Here is a 24,176-nt window from a genome sequence, read left to right as displayed (position 1 = left end):
AGACTGTGGAATCTGAGCTGGCTGAGGTGACAAAGAAAGGCAGGAGGACAGAGGCTGCTGAGTATTGAGGAAGCAGAAGTCTCAAAGAGGTGGCAGCAGTACAGGGCCAAGGGGCGGCACCATGGTTGTTTGAAAAAGTGTGTCCAAGTCTAGCAGGATGTTAGATGTCCTGTGTTGACAGGGCCCAGGTGTGCACATGCAAGTGGGAGGCTGAGGCAGAGTAGAACAGAGGATGAGTGTGGACTACATGGTCTGCAGGCGACAGCAATCAAGAGGAGGAAAGAGTGGCACAGGCAAGCAGCATGGGCTTCAAGAGGATTCTGATGGTGTGAAAGTAGCAACAGAGACCAAAAGATGAGGGATAGTCATAGTAAAGGGCAGAATTTCGTTTCTTTCAGTTTCTTCTCTTTTTTAGGTAAAAGTAGAAGTTGGCAACTCTATGGTAGCAATGAAAAAAATGGGGAAGAGGGTACAGATGTGGTGAGTTTACTGGTTTTTTAATAGCCAAGAGTCTGAGATCACTGATACATTCCAACTTCTTCATTTTTGAGGTTAGGGAACAGACCGGCCCAATGTCACACCAGGCAGCTGAGCCAAGACTCAGATCATCTGCTTCCCAGGCACTGCTCCTTCCCAGGTGCCCACCTGTGCCAGTTGCTAACTAGCACATAGACTGACTCTGAAAGTTAATCCTCATTAGGAAGCCACTTCTGACTGCCCCTCTCCACCTGCCACTGGGCTTCTGACAAACATCAAAAAGTCAAAAGAATCTCCCCACTGGCCCAGCTAGTGAGTCACGTTGCCAAGATCTAAAGCAGATCTGGCTGCTTACCCTATTCTCACCTCCCCAAAGTTTTATTCCTTAGCTGGGCGCTTAAGGTCCTGTCTACTGTAGTCCTAACTTCCCTTGGGCTCCATCATCCTCATGGTACCCTAAACACGCCTTCCAGGACTCTCCCTCTATATCTGTGCTCAGTATGCTCGCTCTACATCTTGCCCCAGCATCACTTGTAGAAATCTTTCTATAACTTTCCAAGCAGGGTCGGCAAACTCAAATGCCTTCAGGGCGCAGAGAAGTAGAATAAAGCTTCTACTTCACTAAGATGAGTTGGGTCCACTGTAACAGCTCTGAACCGCCCAGATATCAGACTCTTGACTAAGCGAGTCTCACTCTGTTGTTCAGGCTGGAGTGCAGAGGCACGATCACAGTTCACCACAACCTCAAACTCCTGGGCTCAAGCGGTCTTCCTGCCTCAGCCTCCCCAGTAGCTGGAACTACAGGCACACACCCATTTTCTGTAGAAAGGAGGTCTTGCTGTGTTGCCCAGACTGGTCTCGAACTTCTGGGCCTAAGCGATCCTCCCGCCTCGACCTCCCAAAGTGGTGGGATTACAGGCGTGAGCCACCGCGCCCGGCTTTTTTGGCATCTCTGTTTACGAGGCCCTGGCTTCCACAAGAATAGACACGTGCCCCGGCGCTGGTGGACCCGCCGCCTCCTCCTTCCGTCACGGCCGCAGGTGCTTACCTTGGCCACCTCCCAGGCGTCGACGGGCCAGCGGCCCGGCCGGCAGTTTCCCCAGTGCACATCTCCATTTCTGTTGATGTGATGTCTTAAAATCTCCCGTTTCCATTCAGCGCACACCTGACACTGAGGCTGAAACTACAGGAGGCGGCGGTGAGGAGGGGCCCGGGAGGGAGGGGCGTCGCGGTTGGCCCCGCCCCGCGGAGGAAACGGGACACTGCGCTCCGGGACGGGGACAGGAGTAGGGTGGGGACGGTGGCCAAGGTTCCGAGCCAGGTGCTCACCTGGCGGGCGCGCGGGCTGCACCGTGAGCCGCCGCAGCAGGCGGCGCGGGGACCCAGGCTGGGCGCTGCCGCGAGCAGGCCGCGGTGGAAGGAGAACACCTCGCGGCCGATGAAGCCTTGCAGGCAGCTGCGCAGCAGCAGCAGACAGTGGCCTGCCTTCACCCAGTTCTTGTACTCGGCGCTGTTGAGGCGCACAGCCAGCTCGGACAGCACCATGCCCGCTCGCGCCCTGGAGGCCACGGGGCGCAAAGCGTGGGGCGTGGCGGGTAGGAGTACGCAGGCGCAGATCGTGGGAGGTGCCCGAGGCAACAGCGTCCGCGCAGGCGCGGTCCCGCCCAGGGGCGGGGCTGGCGGAGAAAGCTGCGCTGCGCACTGATCCCGGGGCGGGGTGTCTTGGTTTCCGAAGCACGTCCGCCCAACCGCACTTAGCTGACTGCTAAGACCTTTGGTGCTTGCTCAGGTATCCTATACCGGAAACCCCTAGACCCTCTTTGTCCCCCAAACAGAGACCCTGCCAGCCCTCGATTTGACTTCCTTTCCTAGTGTACGGGCGCCTCTTCTAACTTTATTGTAGCGATGTGGAAGGTGCTCAAAGCACATTGCTCGAATTGTTCAAATTCTTTGTTATATAATTCTAGAAAGTTTGTAAAATGGTTCCTAAGTCCGCAGACCAGCTGTAGGGGATCAAGGCATTAGTGAAATATGACTGCTGGCTGCCGGTACCGCCCACCTACTATGCGCCTGCGGTGTGCCAAGTTAACCCAAAGCTCAAAATCCTCCGCCATTGGAAGGGGCAAACAGGGCAACATATCACCTGGATTATGGAAGACCGCACAATCCCGAGCCCGGAAAGAGCGTCCATTCAGCAAAGGTTAGATATTATTTAGGTCTCTTGGTTATTGATAGTGCCTTACACAAGGCAGTGTGACTTAAGTTCCAAATAGGTGCCACAGAGGTCAGAAGGTATTGGATTGTTAGCTCCAAGTGACAAGAGATCATGTCAGTTTTAGTTGCTTTTAGTGAGTTTCTTGAACTTGGGAAAAATGTCAAAATTGTGTATAGTCAAAAGGCTCTGAGGGAAGAGTGTAAACAACGAAGCCTTCTGACTGTGTGGTTCACAGCAAAAAGGCCATATTTAGGAGCGCTAGCTCTGGGCTCAAACTGTCCCTTCTTAGGAGTTTAATCCAAAGCAGTCTTAATTTGATCTCAAGCAAATTACTTCATTTCTCTGGGCCTCCATCCACTCATCTGTAAAAGGAGTCTATTAATACCTACGTCATAGGGTTAAGGTTAAACACACAATGAAATACTTAGAACAGTGCTTGGCACATAGTAAGCTCTCAGTAAATATTAGCTATTACTTTATATTGATCTAAATATATCAGTCATATTCTTCAGCAAGGTATTTTAACAACAAACCACTAGCCACTTGGAAGTAGAGGCATTTACAGAAAATTGTGCGCATATCATGGTGTTCCTGGAGATATGCAGCAGTGCTGACTGGCCTCTGTTAACTTTGCCTTCATAACCTCAATACTAAATCCATCGTAAGTAAATTCTAATCATACCCTTAGAATACTGTCCATGCCCAAACCAAACAACAACAACAAAAAAACTACAAGAAACAATGAAATATATATAATCTTTCTTTCTTTCTGTTCCTTGAATGTACGTTCTCTTACAATTTTCTGTATATTGATTTTTTTTTTAAATCAAGAATACTTGGATGGCTGGACGTGATGGCTCATGCCTATAATCCCAGCACTTTGGGAGGCCGAGGCAGGAGGAATGCTTGAGCCCAGGAGTACACGACCAGCCAGGGCAACACAGCAAAACCTGGTCTCTACAAAAAAATAAAAAAACTAGCTGGGCATGGTGGCGTGCACCTGTAGTCCCAGCTACTCGGGATGCTGAGGTAGAAGGATCACCTGAGCCCAGGAGGTCAAGGCTGCCATGAACCATGATCATCGTGATCATGCCACTGCACTCCAGCCTGGGCAGCAGAGTGAGGTGAATCCAAAAAAAAAAAAAAAAAGTCAACTCCTGTTACTAATAATATATTCTGTTGATGCTTTCACTTCTCTTAATTCTGAAAGTACATTATGAAATGGCATCTCAGCAGATGGCAAGTCAGGATCAATTTCTTCTTTCGAGGTTAAACTAATACTAAGCCAGACTATTATCAAAAACATCTTCACCAAAATTAACTAGAGAGTTGGTAGTTCTCTGAAACTTGTATACATTTTATTTATTACTGTAAATACTAAAAGCACACTGAAGACACTTTAAGGTTAAGTCCCAAAACACCTATTAGGGAAAATCACTATGGGCATCCAGTCCTTTTGATTGAACCTGGGTAACAAAAGAGGCAAAAGACATGGTTTGTGATGAAACTTGCAATTCAAATGCTAAATGTTTTCAAGCTTTAATAAGGTATATACCAATTCCAAGTACCAAGCATATCAAAATTCAAATTCATGGGTTTACTCGTAATAAGCAAATTGTTCACTGAATCCTATCTTACGTTTGATTTGCACAGTGCATTCAGAGATGAGTCATAATTAGGAAAAAAAAGTCCATTGAATGCATCATGTGTAAAAATGCAATTAACATTTCAAAACCACACTTAAAAGGGAAACACCTAAAAAGTTAACTCTATTAATAAAATTATTTGAAACAATATAATCCTGCAGAGAAAAATACATTTCTTGTATATACATGTAGATTTCTACATGAAAGAAAGGATTCAGCTCCAAATAGAAAAGGGCTGATCCTTGATAAAGACATCTTAGCTTGCCAAACTGATGTGATGACCACTGTAAGAACTGAAAACAGAAGAACAAAAAGGTAAGTCAAAGGAAGGGTGAAACTTGAGTCACCTGCTCCCGAATAGTGGCAGAGTTGGGTGAGAAGCAGATGAAGGCAGAAATAAGACAAAAGAAGAAAAGCAAAGAAGGCCTCAACTCTGGAAACAAGTGGAGAATCAAGCAAGAGAACAGATACGATATAGTTGCAGTGAGATGTTTGAAACTAGAATTTGGTAGCTGATAGTGGAATCAGACAAAGCATCTAGTTTAATGGAGAATGAGTATCATAACTCGGCATGGTATCATCATTTTAAACATCTTCCCAAACAACAGTAAGTCATTAGAAGACCTTTGCATCAGATCATATTCTTTGAAGCTTAAAAAAGTCCTGACTGCGACAGCACAGTGCTGCAAAAAGAAACCCTGCTAAGATGTGTCAGTACCAAACACTTCATTTGACCCTGAACAGGCCCTGCATCTTGGATTCTTCAAAGTGAAGGGACTGAACTAGGTTTCTTCCAAGTAAAATATTCTATCATTTTGTTGACAATGAATTAAACTGAGACTGTTTAGAACAACTCCAGTTTTGGTGGGGAAGGCAAGGAGAAGTTAAGGAAGATAAAGAGACCTCACAAAAACTTCATGCAAGGTTAGAGCATTAAAGTGCTTTGTTTCCTAATTAATGCTGTATGCAGAAGCATCCTGTAAATGAAATCTGCCTAAAAGAAAAGTTCCCACATCCTCAAAAGATGAGAATGATTGCATTATCTGGGATCTGTGATTAATATGAACCACTTATTGTCTCTTCTCAAAGACTAGGTTCTTTCTTTTTTGCCTGGATCCTACACTGAAAGAGTCAAGTTAAGGATGTCTGAAGAAAATAAATTAACCTTGAAATCAAGAAGATGTTTCTGGTCAAATTTCAGACGTGTATTATTAGAAATTAATTACTGGCTCAAAGATGAAAGTAAGACCCTAAGAAGTCTATAGAGCTTATACACACACAAGTGAGTGTCACTGGTTTTTTTAACCTAGTTTTATTAAATATTGCTTCTTTGGGATGTGTTTATAACAACTCCCAGAACATTTTCATGTAAGGATTCAAAGCGGTCATATTAAAATACAGCTTCAATATAAAGTTTATCACAGTTTTACAGTATTCAAAAATGACAGACCTGCCTTAAAAAACAAAACAAAAGCCAAAAAAAAGACTATTACACCCAAAACATAAGAAAACAATTAAATAAACAAGTTTGGCATTTTTATAACTTTATAGTATAAAACAGAATATTAAATCTATTACTGGCAAGTGGACACTGATGTATTACCTAGTTTGAAATGTGTCCCATTTAAACACACTATACAAGTTCACTATACAAAAGATTGATGGTCTTTTTGATGAAAGAAGTGCACCCTGAAGCTTTGCCAGTTTAGAATAGTTAGCTCTTAAAGTCAAAAAAAAAGTCCTTTTTCTTTTTAAACTGAAGGCTGAATTCAGTTTTTTTTTTTTGTTGTTTTTGTCTCATTTGTCAGCCTTCCTGGTTTAAAAACAATAGTGTTTATGGACGCCCACCAGGGGGCAGTGTAAGATTAGCCATTAAATCACGAACAGCTGCAAATATTGTGCATTCACCTGCAACAGAGAAAAATGGTCATTAGCTATTCGCAATACAGGAAAAGATGATGTTAACACACCGGTGGGGGAAGGGGTAATTAAATCTAAAATTAGTAAGAGGTTTAAAGATCAAAATAAAAGACAATTTTAACTGCCCAGATTATAGGGGATTATGCTGTGCTGGTAAGTATCAGATTATACTTTGGTTTGGGTTTTGTTTTCTCAGGAAGATATTTTGGGCAAGTCTCAGGTCTGAATTTAAGAAGATATGCCTCGAGTTTCTATTTAGAAACATTGTAGTATTGGATAAGCCTTTGAAGTTGGGCTTTAAGGCTACTGACTGCTTATGCATTTTGGATCTAATGAAAAGATCTAGTTTATATTTATGCATTAGTTACAACTTTAGCATTAATGTTGCATGAAAAGCCAGATAAAGATGTCTATGATAGCACTGTCCAATAGAACTTTCTGTGATGATAGAAATGCTGTATATGTGCATTCTGGTTACTGGGCACTTGTAATGCAACTAGTGTGACTGAAAAGCTGAATTGAAAATTTTATTTAATTTTAATTAATTTCCATTTAAATAGCCACATGTAATTAGTGGCAACCATACTGGACAGTGCAGGTCTATGACTTCTATCAGTTTTCTCCCAAATGTCAATGAAATGGTCAACTTCTGGAGTTCAACATCAAGATTAAATTAAAAAATAAATTTTTCTTAAAAGCACTTCACGGCGCGGGGAGAAGGGCAGCGATTGGTGTGGGAGGAGGGAGGGAAGCTGAAGTATGATGCACCAACAATTCCAAAACAAGATTTGTTGGTAGGGAGGGTGCTGACGATTCATCCTCTCAATGTCCCCTTAGCTCAAAGAAACGAAATACTCTGCCCCTCACTTCTTTTAAATATTACAAATATGTAAATATTATAAACCAAAAGCTGGATCCCTTCTACTAGAGCATGAACTAACGCTACAGTGGCTGAAAGTAGGAGAACTGAAGATGTCATGCAAATCATGGCCTTCCCACAAGGGGCAGGATGTGTAGTGATCCTGTGCAAGTTACTGCCAACCTTCTCCCCAACCCCTAGAAAATTAAGGTACAGGAGAAAAAAAGGAAATCCAAAGGTTTGCCCAGCCCAAGGGAGAAAAAAAAAAGGGAAGACACCTTCAAAATACCTCAACAATTTCTTAAATAAGTGATTTACAAAAAACATTTTCATTATTGATAAGTAGAAAAACTTGCTTGATCCCAATAGGATCAAAACATTTCCCCTTTAATTTTAAAATTCCACAAGACAATACATAAAAACACATAATAAGATAATGACAGTCATCTGCTTGTGAAGGAATGGTATTTATTAACAAAGTTCTACTGGAATGCTACTTTGAGAATTCTGATGGTTTTACACTTTGATTCCTGAGGACCTATTTTTAGCTGAAAGAAGAGAGAAGTCAAAGGATGAAAGCAGAAAATTGTAAGAAGTAGAAGTATTACAACAAAAGAAGCATACCCTTCTCTACTGCCCAGTGTATTCCTTATAAACTAAAGTGAGAACTGGCCTACGTATACAATATGAGGAAACAAAAGCTAAAAATATCATTTCTCTCATGATTCCTATTTGTAGTAAAAATTTGACACTGTTGTACCTAAAAATGTTTCAGAGAACAACTTTCCCTCATTTAAAGACATAACTGTTATCAGACTATTCTAAACAGAGAAATATAGAGAACTTCCTTAATATTAAAAATAAGCAAAGTTTAAAGTAAATTTAAATTTATTAATATTAGAAATGAGCAAAATGGAAGAAAAGTTCTCTTTGCTGAACTTTGTTTTGTAACCCCAAATTTAGCACTGCCAGGAGTTACATGTTAAGCACAGGCTACTCCAATACTGCGGGAACCTTGTTTATCTTTCTAGAAGCATTCTGGTTTCCTCGGAAATGTTCAGTTTGAGAGCTTCATTGTGCACTTGGTGAAAAGGTTCACTTGCACCCGCCTGACACTTATATAAGAAGCCCAAAAAAGCAGTAATGCCATTTGTATCAGCCTTTATTCTTCACAAAACATTTAGAAGATACAGAATTTTTCATGATATTACTCTATTCATGACTGAACCATGAAATATGAGAAATCAACATGCATTTCAATTTTGTAATGTACAGAGTGGCAGGTATTGATGGTAGGGCAGGAATTCACAGCCATGGAAAATTCTATCATCCTAACCTAGGGCTTTGTGGCAATGTGGACTATAAATACAAGCTTCTGGCATTAGCAACTGGGTCAATCCCAATAGTAAATCACTAACAAAAATAAAGTCCAGGCAGCAGAGAAATGGACAAAAATGAAGAACCAATGAGAAAGGAAGAAAGCGACAAGCAGACATTAAGAGGGCCACAGCAACCAGAGCTCTATACTAGGATTGGGAGTGAAGTGGGTAAGGAGGGAGAAGAAGAGAGGAGAAGGGGTGTCTCTCAAAAGAACTTGTATAACATATATGCAATAAAATATTGTCTACTGGTCATGTACCTTGTCGTGGTGGATTCATCTCTGCAAATCTCTTCAGAATGTTGCTGACCATCATGGGAGCAGCAACTGAAGAGTTCTGCTGTCTGGGAATGTCTGCCTGCTGGGTGGTACCTGAAGCCATGTCATAAATGATTGGAACTATAATACTAACAGGTTCTTGGGGAGGGACCGATGTTTTCTGCGTTAGTTGAAGCTGCAGACATACAACACACACACAAAGAGAATAAAATTATAATAAAACATTTGTTTAAATGTAGCAAAGGTACTATCATTTACTATATGTTCAGATTAAGATATAGCAAGGGGCTGGGCTCAGTGGCTCAGCCTGTCATCCCAGCACTTTGGGAGGCTGAGGCGAGTGGATTGCCAGAGCCCACAGGTTCGAGACCAGCCCGGGCAACTTGGCAAGACCTCGTCTCTACAATAAATCAAAAATTAGCCAGTTGTGGTAGTGCGCGCCTGTAGTTCCAGCTACTTGGAAGGCTGAGGCGGAAGGATCGCCGGGGCCCAGCAGGTCGAGGTGGCCATGAGTATGCCACTGCACTCCTGCCTGGGCGACAGAGTGAGACTCCAACTCAAAAAAAAAAAAAAAGAAAAGAAAGATACAGCAAGGAAAAGAAAAACATGACAAGTGACAAACAACTGAATATTATGGTTAAGATGCAAGTGTGTCACAGAGTTACCTAGTTCAATAAGTTTCTATTACTAAAGGAACCAGGATTCCAAAAAGTCTAGACAATTAAAGGAATCCTGGCCCATATTTGGCAGCAACAGATACTATATGCAGTTATCCAAAAGCTGTTCTATCACCCTGACATAGCTTTTCTTCACAAGCTCTGTACACACAAAGATGCTAAGTAGTACTTACAAAAAATAACATTTTAGATTTCAGCACCACAGCAGGTGTCCCAGGAGGTGCAATCGGTGGTGCGCTGGGAGGGATCGTCAGGCAAAACTGAACGTTCCATTTCAGCTGTGTTGCCTGGTCAGGGAACTGTTTTTGGGGGGAAAAAAGTCAAAATAAAGGCATATAAACATTTAAAATCATATTCTAATATAGCAGTCTGAAAGGTCAGAATTTTATGTTACACCCAATTTACATAACAAAGTTAATAACGTGCACTTTTTCAAAAGAAATATATACATGAAGTTGCTAACTGCAAAGTCAACTCTGGATATATCTAAGATTTTCCTTCTTCCCTCTCACTTTATTAATTCCCAAGGATTAATTAATACCCTATGAATTTGGCTGTTGTGGTGTCTCTGACACCTATTCCCTCCTCTCTATTTTCACTGAGGCCACCAAGCTCAACTCAGGGTTTCATTACTTCTGTAGTCACTTCAAATGGCTGCCAGCTCCAGACCATCCTTATACTGCTGTCAGACACATGCCCTAGAACATGGTTCTAATCTAGCTCAAATGTTTAGTGATATGTAGTGACATGTGCTGTCCTCCCCAGCCCCAACTAAGGACCAAACCCTGGTATTCAAGGCCCTTCTTAACTGGTACCAATCTAGACCTTCCAGTTCTGTTTCTAAGTCCTTCACTTAACAAGTCAAATTGTGTTAATGATTGCAAGTTCTATCCACCGGTGCTTTTTTAGCCACATAAATATTTATTCCTTTAAAAACTCAACTGAATTTCCTTTTGACATGAATGTTTCCTACAGCCTATCAGATCGGAAGCCAAACGTGGAGACTATTAGCAAAAGAACATTGCTTCCTCAATATTAACAGTAAAACACCAACCTAAAGAAAGAGTGAGGTACTTGAAGCTACTCAAATCAACATCAGAAACACTGAAATGAAATGACTACTAGAAGATTGAAAAAATATAATTAGCTGCCACTTGGATTCCATCTATATTATATACTTTCACAGGAAAGAAGAATTAAAAATCTCCCCCAAACAGAAGATTTTTCAATAAACAGGCATCTGAAAAAGTTGGATCAATACTTCACATATGACAGAAAAATTAATTCTAAATGGATCAAAAATTTAAATAATTAAAAAAAGAAATCCATCATAGTATTACAAGAAACTATAGGATGATTATTTCAAAATTTGGGAGTGAGAAGCATCTTTCTAACAATGACACAAAGCCAAGAAGGCTTAAAAGCCAATACTGACACATTTCACTGTTTATTAAAAAGAAAATTTTGTATAGCTTAAACCTACCAAAAGTAAAGTCAAAACACAAACGACAAATTAGGAAAAATTATTTACAACTAATATCTCCAGGCCCTAACTCCCCCTACAAATCAGAAGTCCTAAAAATTATACAAATCAGAAAGACCCCAAATCTAAAGACTGATGAAACCATTAACAAAGATGAGGGAAAGCAGGTACTCTCATAAATTACTGATGGGAATAGACACTGGCATATAACTTCTATGGAGAACAATTTGGCAATATCTACCAAAATTACAAGTATACCCATTCGCTGACCCAGCAATTTTACAGGCATACTGGCACATCTGTACAAAGGCTCTTTATTATCAAACTGCAAGGCGAAATATTAGAAAAACCCAAAACGATCATCTAGAAGGGACTACTTAGCCATTTTAATACATTCATATAGTGAAACACTAAGTTTTGTAAAACATATCAAAAACACCTTTTATATACTGATATGGTAAGATCTCCAAGATCTGTTCTGTGAACCAAAGCCAGATGCTCCTCTATTTCAAGAATATGTCAAGCTAGATATCCTGGAAATTATTTCTACCACAAACACTAAAAAATATTGGGAGTGGGGAGATATCTTTTTAAATGCTGTTATGAGCCGGGCTCGGTGGCTCAGCCTGTAATCCTGTGCCTTTGGGAGGCTGAGGTGAGTGGATTGCCTGAGCCCGCGGGTTCGAGACCCGCCTGGGCAGCGAGACCTCATCTCTACAATAAATCAAAAAATCAACTGGGCATTGTAGCGCATGCCTGTAATTCCGGCTACTCAGAAGGCTGAGGCAGAAGGATCGCCGGAGCCCAGCAGGTCGAGGCTGCGGTGGCCGGGAGCGGCCACTGCACTCCAGTCTGGGCGACAGTGAGACTCCAACTCAAAAAAAAAAAAAAATGCTGTTATGGGTTGAATTGTGCACCTGAAAAAGATATAAAGTCCTAACCCCCAGTACCTATGAATAGTACTATCTGAAAACAGGGTCTTTGCAAATAATCAAGTCAAGATGAGGCTATTAGGATGGGCCCTAATCCAATAAGGCTGTTGTCTTTTATAAGAAGAGAAGAGACACATAACGGGGAGAACACTATGTGATGACAGACAGAGACTGCAGTGATGAGTCTATAGCCAAGGAACACCAAGGACTGCTGGCACCACCAGAAGCTAAGAGAAAGGCATGGAACAGATTCTCCCCTAGACTCTTCAGAGAGAACACAGCCACAGACACTTCGAGTTAGGATTTCTGGTCACCAAAATGGTGAGAGAACCCATTCCTCTTGTTTTAAGCCACCTGGTTTGTGACAGTTTGTTATAGCAGCCCCAGAAAGAAAACAAATGCAGACTGAAGGTGGACGCAGTGGCTTATGCCTGTAACCCCAGGACTTTGGGAGGCAGACGTGAGAGGACTATCTGAGCCCATGGGTTCGAGACCAGGCTGGGCAACATGGTAACACCTTGTCTCTACAACAAATCAAAAATTAGTTAGGCATGATGGCACACGCCTGTGGTTCCAGCTATCAGAAGGCTGAAGTGGAAAGATTGCCTGAGCCCAGTAGGTTGAGGCTGCAGTAGCCATGAGCCTGCCACTGCACTCCAGCCAGGGCGACAGTGTGAGACTCTGACTGAAAAACAAAATAAAACAAAAAGAAAAATAAATGTAAGCCGGGCTCGGTGGCTCAGCCTGTAATCCCGCGCTTTGGGAGGCTGAGGTGAGTGGACTGCCTGAGCCCATGGGTTCGAGACCCACCTGGGCAACTTGGCGAGACCTCATCTGTACAATAAATCAAAAAATCAGCTGGGCATGGTAGCGCGTGCCTGTAATTCCGGCTACTCGGAAGGCTGAGGCAGAAGGATCGCCGGAACCTAGTGGGTCGAGGCTGCAGTGGCCGCTACATTCCAGTCTGGGCAACAGAGTGAGACTCCAACTCAAAAAAAAAAAAAATTAAATGCAGACGGAGCTATACAGAAACTAAGGGAAGGGCCAAAACAACCCAAAGCAGATATCCAGTGCTCTGAAGGCAACTGCTGCCCATGGAGCACACTGACATGTATGACTCAGCACTTCAGTTTTAACAGTTATTCAGAGGACATAAAGTCTAGGATCAACAAAGGTGGGGAATCAGATTTTTAAAAATTAATGTTATAAAATTGTAAACTATTTCATAACACCAATAGAAAAAAGTACAAAACAGGATGTGTAAATAATATCACTTTGTTTTAAAAGTTTATGAGAGATATATTTGCTTCTATGAATGGACCATCTGAGAGGAGAGACCAGCCAAGGGTAACTGGCTAGACAGAGATAGAAGAGACAGGAATCGCTAGACAGAGACTGATGGGAAATTTCTCACTGTGTCCTGTTTAACTTCCAAAGTTACAACAGAATTATGTTACCTATTCAAAGGCAAATACAATTTAAGTTAAAAATTAAAAATACATGAGAAAAATGGAAGTACCCAAATGGATACAAACCAATTCTAACTCCTCAAATACAACTTGCCAGAAAAGTATGTGTTTTTCTGTAACTTACCAGCTCCAGCTTCATAATGTGCACACAGTCCCTGAGGATGTGTGTAGGAGCTCCTAACAGCTTGGTGAAGGCTATTAACGTATTAGCTTTAAATGGTGGTCCTGCAACCTACAGGGATAAATAAAGCAAGTTACTCTTCATTCTATCTTGATGCTTCTGTTTCATTCATTATATTTAAATTATGCATTATTATACACATACTCTCGTTTCAAAGAATTTCTCCAAAACTTGAAGTTCATCAGGTTTCCACTGTCCTGCATTTTCAGGTGTCACTTTTAGCTGAAGTGTTTGGTTGGTTTTGGGACTAAGGGCTACTCTGCATTTCAGTGCATCAGTCTTAAACATGATCACTCCGGGTTCATTGGAATTTATCAGCTGCAGCTGCAATACAAGGACACATCAAACTAATAGTAAGTCAAAGACAAAATGAACATGTTACCGAGAGAACTGTTTCAAAAGGAAAACAACCAAGTTGATATTTGTCCTAAACAAAGACACCAAGGCAATTAGCATCAACTGCTATCATATTACAAAAAGAGACACAATCAGACATTAGGTGCCTCTGGATAGAAGAACATAACACTACCTATGAAATATTCTTGCAAAACAACAACAAAGAACTTGAGCCTAAATTTATTCAGTAGCTTGATCCAGAGGACTGACCAATGTGATTAAAAAAGGGGGGGGGTTAAAAGAACATTATAAATTATTAAAAAGGGAGTGGATCAGCAAAGTTCAGACTGAAAAACTCCACAGGACAAATGACTTGATTTCTTCAAGAAAAAAACCGTGTAAAGCAAAAGGAGAAATAGAGGGAGGAACCAATAGTTTAAAGGGGATTTAAAAAAAAAAAAAACTTATTCAGGTTCTGTTCAACTTATTCAGGTTCTGTTCAGACTGTAAAAAAATGAGACAACTTGGGAAATCTGGATATCAACTAGATATGTGATGATAATTTTTTTTTAGGTGTGGGAATGGTACAGATTTTTTTTTTTTTTTTTTGAGTTGGAGTCTCACTCTGTTGCCCAGACTGGAGTGCAGTGGCCGCTCCCAGCCACTGTAGCCTTGACCTGCTGGCTCTGACGATCATTCCACCTCAGCCTTCCAAGTAGCTGGAACTACAGGTGCGTGCTACCACGCCCAGCTCATTTTTTAAAATTTATTGTAGAGATGAGGTCTCGCCAAGTTGTCCAGGCAGGTCTTGAACCCGCAGGCTCAGGCAATCCACTCACCTCAGCCTCCCAAGGCGCGGGATTACAGGCTGAGCCACTGAGCCCAGCTCCAGATTTTTTAAAAAAATAGAATCCATACCTTTTAGAGATGCAAAAGTTTTAGAGATGAAATTATGTATGGGATTTGCTGTGAAACAATCTGGGAGGAGGAATTATAGATAAACAATATGGGAATGAGTCAATTGTTGGAGGTGGCTGAGGAGAGCATAGAGGTTCATTACATGATTCTATTTTTGTATATACTAAACAATTTCTACAATAAGCTTTTAAAAAGATGGCACATTATTAAAACAAACAAAAAAAGAATAACCTTTTGTACAATTACAAAAGGTCAGATCTGGATTGGGCCTTTATTCCAGCCGAGAGGTTGCCAAACATTTTCTGTAAAGGGTTAGATAAAGTCGATGCTTTATGGGCTATATGGTCTCTGTCACAACTTCTCAGTGATGCCACTGTAGCTGAAAGCAGCTACAGACAACACATAAAACTATTTACAAAAACAGGCGGAGGGCAGGACATAGCCCCAGGGTCTATAGTTTACCAACCCCTGTTCTAGCCAAGTATGTTGATTATACAGCTGAACACAATGAAGATCAAAGAACTAAAAGCTTACATGGATTAGGAGTGGCAGAGCTGAGGCTAGATACCAGGTCTGATGATTCATCATTTTGAAGGCTAATTTTATTCAACATATGTTAAGCTTTTTTTTTTCAAACCTGAATTTAAAGGTTACAAAATGGCTCCATACCAACTGTGAAGTGCATATTTTAAACATTCACCATTCTGACTATCTCATTAATACATACATATACCAATAATAACAATAATTATAAATAATGTGTATTGAATGCCAAGACAATATGCTAAGGGTTTTGCATGAAATATCTCAAATTCCCACAGCTGTTATCAGTTAGGCAGATATCATTATCTGCTATTATCAGAAAGATGAAGAAATTTGCCCAAATGCTAGCAGGTGGTATTGAAAGACGGTGGCGCGCAGTGAGACTCAACACCCTTTAAGGCCAAGAGATTTAATGGGGATGAGCGCGGTGACTACAGAACCTGAGAATCAGATTGCAGCATGGAGGCAGGGGTATGGCAGATTTTATAGAAATTTAAAGCAACCTGGTCGGCTACCTATTGGTCGGCAGGTGAGGTATTTTTGGGATTGGCAGGGGGTTTCACGGGTGCGGGAACGGTGGGCTTTGTTGTGGAAGAAGAACCCTTTGTTGTGGAAGAAGAACCCGGAGAGCCTTGTCCGAGCCTCCATGTTAGTTTGTCCGGGCGCCTTCTTAGGCGGGAGCGCCATTTTAGGTGGGGGCCACGCCTAGGCTTAGCCTTTGGAGGGGGCGGGTTCCTCGTGGCTGGCTGGGGCCTTTCAGGTATGGCCTGAATATCAACCCAGCACCATGACTCTAGAATTGGTGCTCTTGACTGTGAACTCTCTCTCCCAAGGGCATCTGCCACAGAATAGAAGTCTTTTTCTCTAAGAGTTTTTAAAAATTCAATTTTCATGTATTTAAAAAGCAACTTTCATCCTTGTGATCATAAATAATTATATTTCAGTGAAGATTCGGATTCAAAGGCAAGGGCACTCCAGAGGCCAAATAGTTACTCATCTGCTATTCTCAGCAAATACTGTGGTGGCCTATCTCCAGGTACATGTTAGCCATATAACATGGAAGCTACAGCACAGTGAGGACAAACTCTGACCATTCTTTACTTCTACCCAAATTCCTAACTAAGAGGTCTGGGGAGTCATACTCTACAAACCATAAAGTCTCATCAGATGGATTTTTATTAACCCTATAGAATGTAGCTTACTTTCCAACCTGACTCTGGCATAATATCGCATAATAGATAAATAAGTAAATAAAAAATATTTTATGATCCTGCAAAGCTATCTCTTGGAAAAATCTGCATCTGTATAGAAGTTCCTTCCTGGGGATTCCTGGAGCCAGACATCTTTTAAAACATTTGTCACCTATTCTCTCTAAGGGCTGCCACCTAGGCGGCTTCATCTACATATCAAAAACTTTGGCTTCCTCAATACCCCCTTACCTTAACTCAGCATTTCCTTTACTGATTTCAAATTCTTTAGATAGAGTTTAACCCTTTCTACCAATTGCCAATCATAAAATCTTCTAATCCCTCCCCCACTTGGAGATGTCTCACCTTCCCAGGGCCAGTCAATGTAAATCTCACATGTATTGATTTATGTTTTGCTTGTTATTTCTGTATCCCTAAAAATGTATAAAGTCAAACTGTAAACTGACCATTTTGGGCACATGTTCTCAGAACTTCTTGGGACTGTGACATGGGCCTAAATCACTCACATTTGGCTCAGAATAAACCTCTTTAAATATCTTACAGAATTTGGCATTTTCGTTAACAACAGCAAAGTGTAAAATGCAGAAATATGTTAACGTAAGAATAGAAAATGAAATAATGGAGTCCAGACGGGCTCGGTGGTTCAGCCTGTAATCCCGCGCTCTGGGAGGCTGAGGTGAGTAGATTGCCTGAGCCTGCGGGTTCGAGACCCACTTGGGCAACTTGGGGAGACCTCATCTCTACAATAAATCAAAAAACTAGCTGAGCATGGTAGCGCGTGCCTGTAGTTCCAGCTACTTGGAAGTCTGAGGCGGAAGGATCGCCGGAGCCCGGCAGGTTGAGGCTGCAGTGGCCGGGAGCGGCCACTGCACTCCAGTCTGAGTGACAGAGTGAGACTCCAACTCAAAAAAAATAAATAATGGAGTCCATTTTTAATACTAGGGCAATGAAAAGTATAATTCAAGCTGGTTAAAGGAGGTGAGGGAATGTCACATTACTTCAGATTCTATCTTGTAGGACAATTTAGCATCTTGTCCTTGACAGTCACCACACAGAAGGTCACTAGGTACCCATACCGTTTCTTGTTGAATAATTCTTTGAAGATGTCGTCTCATGATGACAGATCCAAGGAATCTCTCAAGTGGAGAACAAAGGTAACTACCTGCCAGGCCAGGCACAAGGCCTGGTGTTGGAGAGGGCAGCAGTAAAATGTTCAAGGCACTGTGAGTGAGGATGGTAGGTATGGATGCCGCCCAAGAGCGCTGAGGTAGTTTACGAGGAGGAGGCATGTTTGTTGGCATTGTTTGAGAACCTTTTGGGAAGGAAAACATGTTATTTCATTTATAAATACACACTATTTCCTGTTTTGCTTTCATTACAAGTCTCTGATATTCTACATCAATTCATACTCTATTAGTTACTCCCTGTGATGTAACTAAAATCATATATTAACACCCAGCTAGCAAAAACAGCCACAAGTATTCTTCTCCTTGTATTCAGGCCCCTTGCAAGGTGACCGCAGCAACTCCCTCAGGGGGTAGAGTCTATTTCTCCACCTGGAATCTGGCTGGCCTTGCAACTTACTTCTGGCTAACAGAACAACAGAATGAGGTGGAAGCGACACAGGGCTAACTGTAAGTTTAGGCTGCCACTCTCTAAGAACCCTGTCCAGCCACCATGTGAACAAATTCCTAATCAAGTATGAGACCCACTCAGAGCAGAGGGAAACTTTGTCACCCAAGGCCATCTTAGATCAGCTGGTCCCTAGCTACCCAGTAGCTGACACATGAGTGAGCCCAGAAGAGCCTGAAAGAATCACCCAGTTTTGCTTAGCCCAAATTACTGAGCTGCAGAATTGTGAACCAATATGATTGTTGTTTTAAGCCACTATAAGTTATATAGCAAAAACTAACCAATACATTTGGACAATTCTCTTCTGTGTTAATTTGTGTGATATTGTGAAATATCATATTTGATCTTTGTCCTATCTCCTCACATACAAATCCTAAAATCCCTGGAATCTTAAAAGAGAGAAAGTTTTTTGTATGCTAACAAGACGACTGATGGTTGGCAACCCCTAGGTAGTTTCAGGATGTGGGCTGATCATAGGAAAGGCAAGGAATGATTAGAGGGTTGGGAATTTCAGTCTCACCCCTCAACCTCCAGGTAGGGGTGAAGGGTTGAAAGTTAAGTTGGTCACCAATGGCCATTGATTTAATCAATCATGATTACATGTTGAAGTCTCCAGGCCTCCACAGAAACCCAAAAGGACAAGGTTTTAGAGAACTTCCAGACAGCTAAAAACGTGGAGGTTCCTGAAGGGTGATACACCCACAGAGGACACAGTAGCTCTGCACTTCTTATGCATCTGTTCATCTGTATCCTTTGTAATATCCTTTTTTTCCAGGGCCAAGTCTCACTCTGTTGCCCAGTGGCACACTTACAGCTACCGCAGCCTCTACCTGCTGGGCTCAGGTGATCCTTCTGCCTCAGCCTTCCAAGTAGCTAGAACTATAGGCACATGCCACCATGCCCGGCTATTTTTTTTTTTTTTTTAATTGTGGAGACAAGGTCTTGCCAAGTTGCCCAGGCTCGTCTCAAAACCCTGTGCTCAGTCAATCCACTTTCCTCCACCTCCCAAAGTGCTGGAATTACAGGCATGAGCCACCACGCCCTGCTGTAATGTTCTTTACAATAAACTAGTAAATGTGTTTCCCTGAGTTCTGAGAGCTGCTCTAGCAAATTAACCGAACCCAAGGAGAGGTTGGTGGAAACCCTGATTTGTAGCTGGTGGTCAGAAACACAGGTAAAACAACCTGAGGCATCTAAAGTGGGGGCAGGCCTAGGGACTGAGCCTATGGGATCTGGCACTATCTCCAGGTAGATAGTGTCAGAATTAAATTGAATTGAATTGGAGGTTACTCAGCTGGTGTCTACTATGGAACTGATTGGTTGTTGGTAAGAGGAAATCTCCACATACTTCTTGGCAACCAGAGGTTAGAGGAAAAAGTTTTTGTCTATAATTTGCATAACCTTGTCAGTTACTTAAGATAGTAATCAAGATATATACTGGGACTCAATTCTGGAGTAGATATCCCCCCTTAGGTTTCACCAGACTTTGCAAATTGTTGTTAACTGACTTACTAAATGGATAAAAGTTGAAGTTATTAAGGATTCCCACTCAACAAGTAGGTCACGGCTTTCAAATGTGAGGATGGAATAAAATAGGTCACTTTTGGGTTATACTAAAAAAAGAACACAAAAATGTCAATGATACTTACTTGTTCCGGCTCGAGGGGAATGAGAAGCATCTGGAACTGGAGAATGTAGTGATGGATTGGCTGGTGACATTCCAGGCATGCGTGTGGCGGGTGAGGGGCCAGACACCTGCGGAGACCCTGGCCAGTTCCCTGCTCGTCCACTTGGTGACACCATAGTGTACGGGGAACTAGGGTCAAGAGTTCCTATAAGAGAGTAAAACAATTCTTAAAACTTGTATTTTAATAACTGAAAATTATTTGACAACATTCAAATCCTTACATAGTAGTAATTTTATTTTTTATTTAATAAGATGTTTCACTGAAGTTTGATGCTTAAAGTAGTTAATGTATTTTTTAACATGATACAAGAATTAGAAAAATAAAAAGACTGAAAAAGGATCAAATTTACCTTCACACAAGCTTCAACATATGTAATATGTAACAGTCTACCTTATGCTATTATATGCTTGGAAATGCTAAGCAAGCAATCTCAAAGCTCCTTTAAGGGCAAAAAAAGTATACTTTTAAACCCTGACAAACTGTATTTTCATTCTACTCAAAGAAAGATGAAGAGAGGGAAACTTTCCATAACCCTTATTTAGTAAAAGCTATACTAAAAAATGAACCAAGAATCAAGTTTTCAAAGTAGCAACTTCTACAACTTGACATTTAAATTTCATCCTGCAGATACCTTCAACATACTATTTATATACCTTTGTAAACAAATGACAAACTGAGAAGATACTTCTACCATATATTGGAGTTTTTATTTATTTTTTTAAAAGTCTTATAAATGGTTAAAAAGCAAAAAGCACAAGAACACAGGCAAAGCAGGTATAAAACAAGAAAGAACAATGACTCAAAAAAAAAGAAAGAAAAAAGAAAAAAGTTCAACTTCATTAATAATAAAAAAAATACATTAAACACTAAGGTGCCACCTTTCACCCATCCAAATGGTCAATATTTTAAAAATTCATAATACCCCATGCTGGCATGCTGGCAATGATGCAGGACAACAGATATTCTTATATGAGGCTATAGGAAATTGGTACAGCCTTTCAGGCGAGCAATTTGCAACATGTTTGGAAAGCTTTAGAATTTCTCAAACCCTTTGAGACAGCAATTCCACTTCTAGGAATTTACCTAAGAAAATAATCATGGATGTGAGCAGAGACGGCACCATTTTTAATTAGAAAAAATGGAAACATTCTAAATGTATGACAATAAGAGGGCAGTTAAAACATGGTATGCCCAGACAAGGGAATACTATGAAGCCATTTAGTATGATGATGCAGAGTTTTTAACTGATACAAATATTCCCACAAAAATTAATCGTAAAAAGTAAAATCAGATGCTACATAGCTTAAAAAACTGAGGATGTTCTTTATGTTTTAATATGGCATGACATTCATAATATACTAAGTGGAAAAGAGCAAGGTACTGAACATCATGTACAGTATGCTACCATGTGTGTAAAAGGGGAGGAAGAACACTTAAATTTGCTTGTATATACATAAAACAGCTCTGCAAGAATAAGAAATCAATAACACTCTATCTCTGGGAAGAGAAACTAGGTGGTTGGTGGAATAAAAAGGAAACATCTCACTGACTACCTCTTATTCTTATCTACTTAAGTCAATTCAAAATAACATTTCTTAAGTTAAAAAATTCAAGCATCAAAACGATTCACATGGTAGGGTACCCATTTGGGTGGAACAAAGCATAGGGAGTATCTGATGGGAAGACAAGCTGATGGGTAGAGAGCAAGCAAGAGCAACAGAAATGTGAGAGGCCAGGCAGGCAGGGAGTACGTGACAGGAAGCACAAGGCAGAGCAAGGGAGAGAGAGGGAAAGTCCAAAGTCGAGATAGACTAACTGGTCATTACATTACCTCTGCATGGTGGGATTAGAAAAAAATTTTCTTTCTGCTTGAGCACCACTTTTGCTATTTCCTCAATAAACAAGTGCTAATTTTGCAACAAGAAAATTCATTCAACAAAAACTATTTTCACATCAAGCTCTTATGCTATAGCGATTTCCATGTATGGACTCACCATGTGGACTAGCAAAACTGGTCCCTGGTCCTATTGAGATTCCATGCGAGGATGGGGGAGGAGTTGGAACAAATGACGCTGGTGATGGGGCTCTCAAGGCCCCACTGGGGGAGCTGGCAGCATGCAGATTTCCTAATAAAGGAAAATAATTATAGATGATCTTGCAGGACACATATTATGTCCTGTCCAAAGACCCCAAGTTAAAAATCTCCCTACAGACTAAAGAAACAAGTAGTAAAGCTCCCATAAATACTGCAAAGAAAAACTAGAAAGATTTCATTATCAAAAGAGTGCTCAACTCCATTGGCCCAAATGCTTTTTACATTGACTGACTGAAAAAAATATGTATCTGGTGTACTGTTTTATATACTCACTTACTCATTCAACAAGTAGGCCTGGATGCCAACTTCATGCTAAGCACTGTTCTAGGCACTGGGGATGCAGCAGTTAACTAGAGAGACAAAAATTTCCTGTACTCTGAAGCTTATAGTAGAATGAGAAAGAGGAACAAATACATGTCAAGTAGTGATAAGTGCCATGGAGAAAATATGGCAGGGTAAGGCAATATTGTGTAGTGATGGAGGTGGGTACTGTTCTTTACATACAGCAATGAGAGAAGACCTCTCTAAGGAAGGGGACATGTGAGCCGAGACATGATAAAGGATAAGGTACAAGTATATCCAGGGGATAAAATACTCCAGACAGATACAGAACTAGTACAAAGACCCCAAAGGTAGAAGCAGTGATAAATAACAGGAAGGAGGTTGGAGTGGCAGGATTGGAAAAGAGAGCAAGGGGGTGGAGCCAGTGGGAGGAGAGGAGACCAGAGAGGTGGGAGTGGGGGAGGTCCCAGATAGGCCACTCTAAGGACGGAATGAGTGGGAAGCCAATGCAGAGTGGAGGAGTCATGGACTAATTTCTGTCCCTAAAGGATCATTCTAACTGCTGTGCGACAGACTATAGAGCAAGGGTGGGGGGAAGGGACGGAAAACTAGTTAGAGATGACTGCAATTACCCAGGTGAGAGAAGACTAGTAGCTTGGGTAAGGGGTGACAGAGGCTAAGGTAGTGAAAAGTGGTTGTATTCTAGGTAAATTCTGAAGACTGCCAACAGTATTTGGTAAGTGACTGACTGAGTGTGAAAGAAAGAGACAGTCATCAGCATTACTCTAAGAGCTTTGGTTCAAGTAGCAGGAAGGAAGGGACTGCCATTCACTGAGCTGCGGTGTCTGTGGCAGGAGCAGCACGGAGGATGAGGGGTCAGCAGTTTAGTTTTGGCCATGCTGGGTTTTCAGGTATCTACTAGACATTACTTGGAAATGCTGAAAAGATAGCTAGAAAATATAGGACTAGAGTTCAAGGGAGAGGTCTAAATTGGAGATATAAATGTATTTAAAGCCCCTGGACTAGTCTGTTTGCTTTTAGTTTTGTTTGTTTGTTTTTAGTCCCAACTCACTCTGGGGTCTCACTCTGTCGCCCAGGCTGGAGTGCAATGGCAGGATCATGGCTCACTGCAGCCTCCACCTCCTGAGCTCAGGTGACTCTTCTGCCTCAGCCTCCTGAGCAGCTGGGACTATAGGTGCGTGCTACCACACCTGGCTAATTTTTTAATCTGTTGTAGAGACGAGGTCTCACTATGTTGCCCAGGCTGGCCTCAAAATTTTGGGCTCAAGTGATCCTCCATCCTCGGCCTCTCAAAGTGCCAGGTTTTACAGGCATGAGCCACTGCACCCAGCCAATGACTAGTTTTAATTTAGGATTATGAAAGGCTACCAAACTATGGCTACCAAAACCACAAATAAATACATTTAAATCCTTGCTACATTACTATAACTATCTTCAAAATCAGCAGTTTCAAATTCTCTACTACAGTAGTTCCACCTTATCCACAGAGGATACATTCCAAGACACCTAGTGGATGCCTGAAACCTTAGACAGTACGGAACCCTATTTTTCCCTATACATACATACAATAAATTTTAATTTATAAATTAAGCACAGTTAGAGATGAACAATAACTAATAATAAAATAGCACAATTACAATAATAGACTATAATAAAAGCTAATGCAATGTGGTCCTTCTCTCCCCCCCGCTCCCCCCAAACATCTTATTGTACTGTACTTACCTATTTAGGACCGCAGTTGACCTCGGGTAACTAAAACTTCAGAAATCGATAAGGGGGGACCACTGTTCTACGTGAGATAATTTCATGTTTTTATGTTCTGTAATATCTAAAGCAATGCCTTACGTTCAATAAATATGTTGATCAGCTTGACTAACCTTTAAGTGTGTATATATACTTATTTAGCTGTATGAGCTGGACAAGTGACTTAACTTCTC

General features: G+C 41.3%; 2 protein-coding genes across 2 annotated transcripts in view; both read right to left on the bottom strand.

The window, feature by feature from the left end:
- The window catches only part of CUNHXorf38 (chromosome unknown CXorf38 homolog), a 36,599-nt gene extending 34,473 nt beyond the window's left edge, over positions 1 to 2,126 (bottom strand). Inside the window, exons 1-2 of the mRNA XM_008055903.2 lie at positions 1,807 to 2,126; positions 1,526 to 1,660 (exon numbers count right to left, since the gene is read on the bottom strand). Of these exons, the coding sequence (XP_008054094.1) occupies positions 1,526 to 1,660; positions 1,807 to 2,022 (351 nt within the window). The 5' untranslated portion in view covers positions 2,023 to 2,126. The remainder of the gene's footprint in view (positions 1 to 1,525; positions 1,661 to 1,806) is intronic.
- Positions 2,127 to 4,187: 2,061 nt separating this feature from the next.
- Positions 4,188 to 24,176, bottom strand: part of MED14 (mediator complex subunit 14) — an 87,745-nt gene continuing 67,756 nt past the window's right edge. The window contains exons 24-31 of the mRNA XM_008055938.2: positions 21,836 to 21,967; positions 19,803 to 19,985; positions 17,598 to 17,833; positions 13,661 to 13,840; positions 13,460 to 13,567; positions 9,625 to 9,750; positions 8,757 to 8,949; positions 4,188 to 6,246 (exon numbers count right to left, since the gene is read on the bottom strand). Coding sequence (XP_008054129.2) covers positions 6,173 to 6,246; positions 8,757 to 8,949; positions 9,625 to 9,750; positions 13,460 to 13,567; positions 13,661 to 13,840; positions 17,598 to 17,833; positions 19,803 to 19,985; positions 21,836 to 21,967 — 1,232 coding nt within the window. The 3' untranslated portion in view covers positions 4,188 to 6,172. The remainder of the gene's footprint in view (positions 6,247 to 8,756; positions 8,950 to 9,624; positions 9,751 to 13,459; positions 13,568 to 13,660; positions 13,841 to 17,597; positions 17,834 to 19,802; positions 19,986 to 21,835; positions 21,968 to 24,176) is intronic.

Source organism: Carlito syrichta, unplaced genomic scaffold, assembly GCF_000164805.1.
Source record: "Carlito syrichta isolate Samal-C Ts95f unplaced genomic scaffold, Tarsius_syrichta-2.0.1 Scaffold82655, whole genome shotgun sequence".
Classification (NCBI taxonomy): Eukaryota; Metazoa; Chordata; class Mammalia; order Primates; family Tarsiidae; genus Carlito; species Carlito syrichta.
Note: the sequence above shows the minus strand (reverse complement) of the source record. Positions and strands in the feature narration are given on the sequence as shown.